Raw genomic sequence first — 10,358 nt, 5'->3', positions numbered from 1 at the left:
GAGAGACAGGCACAAATGGCTGCCGTGTTGCTCCTGTCATGCACTTCAACATTTACTCAAACAATCCAGTATTTACATTGCAATTAAAGTATTTAAAAATGTTTCTGACCTTCATTAGCCTTTCCAGGTTGGCAGCTTCCCAGCTGCTGCAGCCATTTTCCTCCTAAGCCAGCTTTCTCCAGCTGACATCGGGGTCACTAGAATTCATTTTGGGCGGTGGGGAAAGGTAAAAGACAAAATCCTGAACATACTTATCTGCACCTGTTACATATTGGAAGCATTTGCTAAAGTGATCTGGACCTTACCACTGCTTGTCATGTAGGCAGATGAGAGCCTTCAGCCTAATTTACTTTGGGCCAGTGGCTGGTTAGCACTTTGTTTGCAACAATGACTTTAAATGCCAGACCAAGGCTCTGGGCCCACAGGGACCTGGGTTTTTAAAACCAAAATAGCAGGAAGGCAGTCTCATTATTTAGACTTGTCCCAGGGTGCTCACCACGGGTAGTACTTCCTCCTAGCTGCGCTGGAGAACAGCTCTCTTCCAAGTCTAACAGTTGCCCTGGTGGGCTCTCAACGCACTGTCCTCCTGCTTACCCCCTCTCTCACTTCAAGGGTTTCAGCTTTATCTTTGTAACTCATCCCTCCACCCAAACTATGTGGTTTCTCCTTCCGGGCTATAAAGTCTTACTGGACCTGTTGTTCTCAACCTTTCCAGACTACCGTACCCCTTTCAGGAGGCTGATTCGTCTCACGTACCCCAAGTTTCACCTCACTTAAAAACTACTTGCTTACAAAATCAGACATAAAAATACAAAAGTGTCACAGGACACGATTACTGAAAAATTGCTTACTTTCTCTTTTTTTTTACCATATAATTATAAAATCAATTGGAATATAAATATTGTACTTCCATGTCACTGTGATACCTGAGCGTGTTTTTCACTTGTGAGCCTTGTCTGAAGCCTGAGCCGCAGGTGGTGGGGCTGAAGCATATAACTTAGTTTTACAGGGGCCCCCTGTGGCGTGGGGACCCAGACAATTGCCCTGCTTGCCACCCCCTAATGCCAGCTCTGCACTTGCAATCCCCCTAAACCCATCGCATGACCTCCCTGGGCACTGAAACTCCCAGGTTGAGAAACACCATTCTAGATGAGTTGAGTACGCTCTGGAAGACTCTGCATACCAGCAGGTTGAGAACCACTAGTCCAGGCTATGCCACTCCATCACTGGCGGGTAGGGGAACCCAGGGCCACCTCCTACTCCACATTCAGCCCAGGGACCCTGCAACACCCAGCCAAGGTCTGCTCAGGCCCCAACCTTGCTGCTCTCTCCCTTGGCTGCTGTCTACGCCACCTCCCACCTGGGTTGCCAACCCTTCAGGATTGTCCTGGAGTCTCCAGGAATTAATCTTTAATTAAAGACTATGTCATGTGATGAAACCTCCAGGAATATGTCCAACCAAAATTGGCAACTCTACCTCCCACAGACTTTCTTCTCTACCCTGCTCTCTCCTGGGTATGCTCTTCACGAGGGCCATGCTCCCAGGGGCTCTATTCTTTCCCTGGGTGCCCTCCTGCCTTCTCTAATGCAGACAAGGATGGTGACAGACTTCCTCACTGCAGCCATTGCTGTTGCCAGCCCACACCTGCTCAACTGAGCATCAGCTTTGGCTCAGGAGTTACCTCTATGGCCTAATCCCCTCCTGTGTGGCCAATCACACTAACTGGCTCTTCCTTCACCCTTTCAGGGCTGGTGTGGGCGGATACCCCATCACACTTGTGCTTATGCACGTTCAGCAGTTCTGGGCTTTACTACCCAAGTCTGTTGCTCGGAGAGGTACAGATGATTTGCCATACCAGACCACTGAACCATCAAGTCTGAAATGCCACCTCTTGGCCAGGATTGTCCTGGAGTCTCCAGGCATTAAAGATTAATCTTTAATTAAAGATTATGTCATGTGATGAAACCGCCAGGAAAACATCCAACCAAAACTGGCAACCCTACGGCCTCTGGGGTGATATCCTGACACCACTGAAATCAATGGGAGTTTTGCCACTGATGTCAATGGGGCCAGGATTTCACCCCTGCTTCACAAGAGGTAGGGATGCATACATGCAGCGTGCATTTGGAAAGTCACTTGTTATTTGGGGAAAATAGTTTTAAGCAGCTGATCTCGCTGGGCAAATCCTCTATCAAAAATGAATATTAGTAGGTCTGCCTTAGAAGAGTCTGAATCACTGCAAGGAGGCCTCCCCTATGGAGGCTGCCCATGCACAAGAGGTGACCTCAGCTGGTCTCAGATTTAAAGTCTACAGTTTGCCCTCGAGGCTACAGGCTGCCCCACTTCCACATGCTTATCCGCTGTAGTGCTGGCTCCTTTCCTTCTGCTTCATCAAGCAAAAAAATCCATGAAAGCCCCTCAGCACCAAGCAGATTTCCTCCTTTTAACAATCTGCTTCTGCTATAGAGAGGAGGGGGTGTTGTTCACTAAAGCCTGCTTTGCAGTAGATAAGAGAAGTGAGCAGTTAAATCTTAATAAATCATCTCTTCCCATTCGCAAGTGACAGAAAACACCTTGATCAACTGTTATCCATCTCGCCCCTCCCCACTAGAGCGCAGTACTAAGCTAAACTCAGAGGTGAAAGTAAGCCGGTATGGTACGCGGACCACATCGGCTTCCGCGGCAGGGATTTAAAGGGCTCTGGGCTGCCCGCCACTGCTGGGAGCCCAGCGCCCTTTAAATCCCGCCCACAGCTCCGGCGGCCAAGCTGGGGTCAGGATTTAAAGGGCTCAGAGCTCCCGCGGCTGCAAGGAGTCCAGAGCCCTTTAAATCCCACCCGCAGCTCCGGCAACTGGGCTAGGGCTGGGTTTAAAGGGCTCAGAGCTCCCCGCCGCAGCAGGGAGCCCAGAGCCCTTTGAATCTTGAGAGGCCCTGCCTCTTCCGGTTGAGGCCATGGTCCCCTCAGGACTCCGGCAGTACCGGTAAGTCCCATAAGTTACTTTCACCCCTGGCTAAACTAGAGATATTACAGGCACTTGTGGGCACTGCACAATGGAAGATAGTAGCCTAGATGGCTCAATGGTGTGATCTGCCATTCAGATCCCTGTGAGGGAGAGATTAGTTCAAAACACCTCTCACTAAGTAATGGGGGTTTTTTGGGAGGGAAAAAAGTCACTGGGAAGAGCTCAAGTTGAGGCGGTAGAATCCAATCCCTGCAGTTAAGGGAGCACAGTGTGTCAAATGCAACATTCATTTTTCCCCGTTGTATCTGCAGATAGCTACCGCAGAAGATGAAAATGTGTCTCTCTCACAGCCTGTCTCTGACACTTTACATATTCCAGATAAAAACATTATCACACTATCGGTCCTGGCACAGTGGAATAAATATCACGTTACAGGGTATTAATGGCCAAAGTCTCTCCCCACTGCACCAAGCATTAGAGCAGGGAGAACTCATAGGGTGTCTACATTGCAATAAAAATCCCATGGCACCAACGCTGAGGCCAGGCAGCTCGAGTGGCTCCAGCTGCAGGGCTAAAAATAGCAGTGTAGCTGTTCAGGCTCGAGCTGGAGCCCAGCTCTGACACCTCATGAGGGGGATGGGTCTCAGAGCCCAAGCTCGAGCCCGAACAGCTACACTGCTATTTTTAGCCCCGCAGCCCGAGCCTCATGAGCCCACGTCAGCTGACTTTGGCCAGCTGTGGCCATGCCACAATTTTTTTATAGCAGTGCAGACACACCCATAAGGGTCAGAATGGCTTCCTGTTGCACACAGAGTGCCTTGGGTTGCACGGGTTCTTTACACAACTCACAACCTGTAGAACTCTTTGCCAGGGATTGTTGTGAAGGCCAAAACTATAACAGGGTTCAAAGAAAGAACTAGAGAAGTTCCTGAAGGATAGGTCCATCAGTGGCTATTAGCCAGGATGGGCAGGGATGCAACACCATGCTTTGAGTGTCCCCAGCCTCTGTTGTTCCAGAAGCTGGGAGTGGACAACAGGGGATGGATCACTTGATGATTTCCTGTTCTGTTCATTCCCTCTGAAGCACCTGGCATTGGCCACTGCCGGAAGACAGGATATTGGGCTAGATGGACCATTGGTCTGACCCAGTATGGCCGTTCTTATGTTCTAGGGGGTCTCTGCAGCTGTTCTCTTCAACACCCCCTGCAAAGGATCCACCAATCTCTCCCTCTCTCAGCCACCAGCCTGCTTCCCCCTTGCATTACCCTACTCAGTGGGGACAAAGGTAGGGCCCATGAAGCTACATCCTGTGCCAGCATGAGCACCTAAATCCTGCCCTTGCCCCCTCTGCAGCATAACCACAACTGTCCTGCTAACATCAGCACTCTATGGCCCTGGGTGGGGACAGCTGTGACATGTACTGTACATGCAGCATTTCCAAACAAAGAAATGTTAGCTTGGTGAAGAAGAGCAGGGCTAGGAGAAATGCGAGTTTTTATTCCAACATTTTTTTAAAAAGTTTCTTTTCTTGTTTCAAGATCTCCGGTTTCATTTATTGTATTTAATAGTACCTAGCCCAGAATGAATCCTAATTGATTACAATGCAGGCTTTATTAGGAGAGTTCATTTTAAATGCATAGATTATCATTGTCCAACTGGTAAATATTCAAAACATTTGTTCTGTAATCACATCATTTTTGCAAAGATCACAAGTGAATTAACTGTTAAATATTTATATTACAATAGCACCCAAAGGGTCTAAATGGAAGTGGGGTCCCATTGGACTGGGTGCTGTACAAACACAGCCAAAGACAAGCTCCTGTCTAGAAGAGCTCTGTTACAATCTAACAAATCTCTTTTAATGTTTCTGTTGAAAGGCACTTTCAAATATATATATAATGCAACAAGGATCACATTAATTATTGTGCATTTTAAGTGTAGTTGTAGGACTACATTTTAGGAATGTGACCCAAAGCCCACTGAAGTGAATTGGAACCTTTCCATTTACTTCAATGAGTTTAGGGCAGGGGTTCTCAAACTGTGGGTGGGGAGCCCACAGTGGGTCACAACCCCATTTTAATGGGGTCGCCAAGGCTGGTGTTGGCCCTGGGCCCCAGCAAGTCTGAAGCCTAAGCCTAAGCCCCACCACCAGGGGCTGAAGCCAAAACCCGAGCCCCAACCCCCAGGGCTAAGGTTACATTCCCTCGCCCAGGGCAGAAGTCCTTAGGCTTCAGCTTTGGCCTCCCTGCCCAGGGCAACAGGGCTCGGTCTTCGATCCCCCCTCCTGGGGTTGTGCAGTAATTTTTGTTGTCAGAAGGGGGTCATGTTGCAATGAAGTTTGAGAACCGCTGATTTAGGGCATTTAGGGTCTGGTCCAAGGCCATTTGTGAAAACATTATCTGATATCTGTTCATACCTGTTCGATCACACTAATCAAGCTACTCAAAATACATTTCTATTGTCATTAAATTTGTTCCTCCCCCTGAGTAGCAGGATATTTAAGAATTCAAGGGGAAAAATCCAGGTAACTGTGGTTAAATAAATTAGTCCTGCTATCCAAATAACAGGTCAGTTAGATATGTCCCTCCAGTAGCTGTATACATTCCAAAGTACTGTACCGGGCCATAAACTTCATTATTCCTGCACCAAGATTCCCCATTACATGGTGCCACTTCTGGAGGAATCGAAGTTACAGCCAGTATTTTCAATAATGACTAGTGATTTAGGACATCACTGTTGGGTGCCCAACTCAAGGTACCTTATAAAAAGAGTAATTTTTCTAAAGTGCAGAGACCCCCCTCCCACTGAAAAATAATTTGTTTATAAAGCCCGCCCTGCAAAAGCAATCTAGGTGTTGAACAATCAAACAATTTCTCATTACAAATTAAAAGAACATTCTGACCTCAAGAAAATTACAAACAAAGCAGGTAAACAAAAAACTATAAGAACAGAGAAGGTGTTTCATACCGAGCAACCAAAATCACTAATCTCTTTGAAAAGCCTGACCTACAATTTAGGATAATTTCAACAAGAATTATGAGATCTAGTCACTAAACATTTGTCTTTTCAAAAACAAACAAAAAAGAAAGCCACCGGGAGGAAATAACCCCTTAATCCTCCAAATGCTGAAATATACAGGAATGTATGGAGATGAGAGAATGAGGCCAGTAGCTAACTTTAGCTGCCTTGTCTGAAGTTGTGAATTTGTGTGGAGTATTTTTTTAGTTGTTCATCGTGTTCCTCATCACCATGTTGCTGTTGGTAATGCTGGTACAGTTTGGAGCCATTGGATGCTCCAGTTCCTTCTACAATTGGAAGGTGCCCACTGGACATATGGAGTATGGTGGAAGTCAGTGATTTAATGTAATTTTTGGCTAGCGTGAGAGTCTCAATTTTAGAAAGCTTATTCTCAGCTCTCACATGAGGGATAACCTCCCGCAAGGCCTGGAATGCATTATTGAGCTTGTGCATTCTCTGCCTCTCCCGTTCATTGCTTTCCAATCGCCTTAAGTGTCTGTCTTTGTTGTTCCAACCATGCTTGGCTTTGACTGTACCAGTCTTGCTACTCTCATTGTTTTCGCCATTTCTCCTTTCTTTGCGTCGCAAACATTTCACCGGTTCCTCTTTGCTCAAAGTTGTCTCCCCAGGAAAGGCTTCTTTGTCAACAGCAAGCCTGTGCTTTGTTCTTTTGCTTTTGGTCTTCATGTTTCAGTAGATGATGGGGAAATGTCACCCAGCCTGTTCTCCCACTAAGTTAAGCTTCTGGTACTAGCCATCAACATGCTGCAAAAACATAAACATCAACATCTTCAGCTGTCGTTACATTTCATGCAGAACAAATGGAAAGTCATTGTGCTGTTTCGCTTTGTACCAGCATCTACCTGCACAATACTGTGAAACTACCAGCTGGATCTTTTATTTATTAGTATATGTTTTAGTGATTGTTAACGTCAGCCCATCTGGGCTCTGTGGATGGAAGCGGGGCCCCTGGAGAGGATCCTCTTAACCACAGCGCGTGGGCGGTGGTAGTGGTGATGAATTTGCATCTTGATTCAGACATGTTAGTGGGACTGGGGGGGTGAGGGGAAGAGGGAGGGAGCCTGTTACTACATCTGCTCATAATGTACTTGCTTTGGATTTCAGTCTCCAACTGGCAACATTCATTGTCTCATTTGTCTGATTCAGTTAGCCTCTGTTTGTGGCCCCTCCCCTCTAACTGAAGGAGAGGCCACTGTAGTTCTCTGTGGCAAGATCCTCTCCGGGTTCATTCAGTCCTTGGCCTCTCTGCTGAGAATGCCAATGAGCATGCTAAAACTGGAGCCAAATGAGTGTTTGACGTGGGTTCCTGTCCACTAGAGCCTGGTGGCTTTCAATCCAGTTCCATTTCACATATGCCACAGGCCAACTGAAATGACTACAATGTGACAATGCTTATAACCACAGTATAAGGCATTACAAGGCAGATGGACGGTGGAAACATTTGGCCAAGTTCTCCTCTTGGCTACAACGGTATCACTAGTTTAAGTGAGAGAAGATATTGGTCTGTCATGAGCAACTAGAAACAGAACAATAAAAAAAAAAAAAGTGACTGCAAACATTGGTGAGCCAAGTCTGTTCCCTTAAGCAAGAGCTGTCCTGACAGAAAACAGGAAGGGATTTAAAGGCTGGAGTGAGATTTAGCGTTTCCAGTTTAGAGATCTCAACAGCGAAAAGAGGTCTTTGGTGTCAGCAAACCGGAAAGTGAGAAGCACGACAGGAGCATGAGTGTCAGTAAAGGCTTAGTGATAAACTCCCTTTCCTCCCAGCTCCTGGCACCCATTCCTTCTGACCTGAATCACATCCATGTGCAGTTAACATCACGCACGCACACAGAAGCGGTTTGGGACTAGAAACCTGGATATCCAGCTCCAAATAAGGCAAGTCTCTTCCACTGGAGCTAAAGGAAAACTTGTGAGAGTAGGAGGTCCTGTTTGTGGGCAGCATCACACACTCACATCGCAAAGTCAACACATTATGCTGTCCTCTGAATGCCCCCTTTCTCGTTTCCCCCATTCCTTTGAGTGCTGCTCTCTTGCTTCGTCTCCCAGCTCTCCCACCTTCACCATATGCCTCCCACCTTCTCTCTGTGCCATCCAGACAACTTTTAGGAGCCATTAACTCACATTTTTATTCATTTCTCATTCACAAGCCAATGCCTTCCTGTTTGTCATTTGCTTTTAGTCTCTCCTTTAAAATGCCAGCTGTGTCAGCTTTGTCCACAACTGGTGGAAGGCTCAGACTGCTCCTCCTCATTGATGGTCTTCCCAGCTCTCTTCCAGGGACACCACCTTGCTATTATGGACTCTTGCAGTTAGAGGAGGAAGGCTGGCTGTTATCAGCACCCACAGTATGGTGCAGCAACAGCAGAGTTCCTGCTGCACAGTGAAGACTGGCATGCTGGCAGCTGTAACTCCTCCTGCACTGATAGTAGCAGTGCAGGAGGGGGAGTGGGTTGCAGCCGCTCTTCTTTCACCAGCTAATGGCACGGGTACAGCAGTTTCAACACCCAGCAGAACAGCAATTTCTACACCTCCCAAGTCAATAATCTAGCCAACCCTGGCAGCATGGCAGAGTCTATTCTTCCTGTGCCATGGGACAGGGCACCTGCACAGGTGCAGCAATGCCCCTTCCTTCCAGACTGATGAGCCATAAGAGAGTGATGATGCAGCAGCACCCCTACCTCCACTCTGTGCCAATGCTTGGTGCAATGACAGCCATCTGGCAGCAGCTCTCCTTGTGCTGGTGATTGGTATTAATGGGGGGGAGGGTCCATTTACTCCCCTTAGTTCCAGTCTTAGAAAATATTTCTGGTGATGCACTGAAATGCGAGTGGCTGGAGAGTCGGACTGCTGTTAGAGACTAGCCACAGAGCTTAACTCCCCTCCTGGAAGGACAGGAGAGGTGCGCCACCACTCCACATCACCACCTCTTGCAGTAGAGGGTAAAACCGATTGAGGCTGCTGGGAAAACCGACATCACTGCCACCACCTAAAAACATCCTCAGCTGTTCCCTTCTCTGCATTCACAGTATTCCAGCGGCACTGTGCCAGCTACTCTGGCCATTCTTGGGGTTCATACCTCATCACAGGGTACTCAGGTTTCCCGGCAGAGGACCTATGCTCACCTCACAAAGTGGTTTGATTAGGGGGCCTCCAGCCCAAGGCTGCCGGGGAGCCAGACAGGACTGCAGCTCAGGTTTCACCCACCAGCCCCACACCATGCTGCCTGAGAGTCATGGGCGCCTAAGGAAAACAGCTGGGAGACAGGGCTGATACTGGGGAAAAGAAAAACCAAAGCCAGGCCAGGAGAAACCTTGGAGCTTCTCTCTCTGTAGGAGAGATGGCAAATCAGAAGTAGGATGGAACAGTGCAAACAAGCACCAAGGAGAGCAGCCAAATCCCTGCCTCCCGTGCAGAAGGCACTGCCACTGGGAAAGCAACCAGCTGCTCCTTGACAGATATCCACCTTCCTGGACTGGGGGTGGCAGTCAGCAGAAGAAAGGGGGGAGCTCCTAGGAGAAGAGGATTTGGCAGATTAAGGGGAGCACGGAGCCTGGTAGAACCAGTAGCCTAAGGACAGCAGGTGACAATAGGGTAGGTGAAGTGGCTTGGGGGAAGGTTGCTTTCAAATACAGCTACACACCCCAGACCCATCTGCTACCCACCCCCCAAAAATCTCCCCCTTCTCCCATCCTATAGCCCACAGTCCTATAGTGTAACCGGACAGGTTCGGGAGACAGTGGGGATGAGGGAGAGTCCTGGCGGGAGTTTGGGGTCTGCAAGGGGCTTGGGCAATGCAAAGGGGGTGGCAGTGGGGGCTGGGGCAGCTAGAGCAGAAGAGGCTTGGGGGGTAGGAGGCCGGGGGTGGCATTCAGTGCTCGCAGAGCGGGAGGAGAGGCGAAGGCTAGCGAGGGAGCAAGCGGACAGGGAGAGGAGGAACTCGGGGCAGCGGGGGAAGGAGCAAACAGCCTGGAGGGAAGGCACAGGAGAGAGCGAGCGGAGAACAGACCTCCCGAGGGCGGAGGGGGACCGTGTGAGGGAGCCCGCAGGAGGGACTGGAGCCCCAGGGGAGGGCTCCAGGGCGCAGGCGGGTGGGCACAGCGGGGTTGGAGCGGTCAGTGCAATTTCAGACAGCGGGAGCCCTTCCCTAGCCCCCCGCCACGCCCCGAGCGGCCCTTTGCCCACCGCCCCGGGAGCCTGGTGCCCGGCACGCGTACCTGGGAGCCGGCGTGGAGGGCGGGACGCCGTGCCCAGGAGAAGGGCCGCCGGGCGAGCAGCGCGGCAGGTGGCTGAGGCGCGTGTGACCGCAGCCTGCCCGCCCGGCGGGCCTGGGACACGTCGCTTTAGTGCCGGAGC

General features: G+C 49.4%; 1 protein-coding gene across 2 annotated transcripts; it reads right to left on the bottom strand.

Moving 5' to 3' along the window:
- Positions 1 to 5,813: 5,813 nt before the first annotated feature.
- On the bottom strand, positions 5,814 to 10,358 carry BHLHA15 (basic helix-loop-helix family member a15). Of its 2 annotated transcripts, none has more exons than XM_005304686.4 (2): positions 10,220 to 10,358; positions 5,814 to 6,747 (listed from the first exon to the last, which is right to left on the bottom strand). In XM_005304686.4, the coding sequence occupies exon 2, from the start codon at positions 6,667 to 6,669 to the stop codon at positions 6,142 to 6,144; it is 528 nt and encodes a 175-aa protein (XP_005304743.1). In that variant the 5' UTR covers positions 6,670 to 6,747; positions 10,220 to 10,358; the 3' UTR covers positions 5,814 to 6,141. The 2 variants fall into 2 exon arrangements, with proteins under 2 accessions (XP_005304743.1, XP_065416068.1); XM_065559996.1 differs by lacking the exon at positions 10,220 to 10,358 and adding an exon at positions 9,128 to 9,228.

Source organism: Chrysemys picta, chromosome 10, assembly GCF_011386835.1.
Source record: "Chrysemys picta bellii isolate R12L10 chromosome 10, ASM1138683v2, whole genome shotgun sequence".
Classification (NCBI taxonomy): Eukaryota; Metazoa; Chordata; order Testudines; family Emydidae; genus Chrysemys; species Chrysemys picta.
This window is presented reverse-complemented; position numbering and strand designations above follow the sequence as displayed.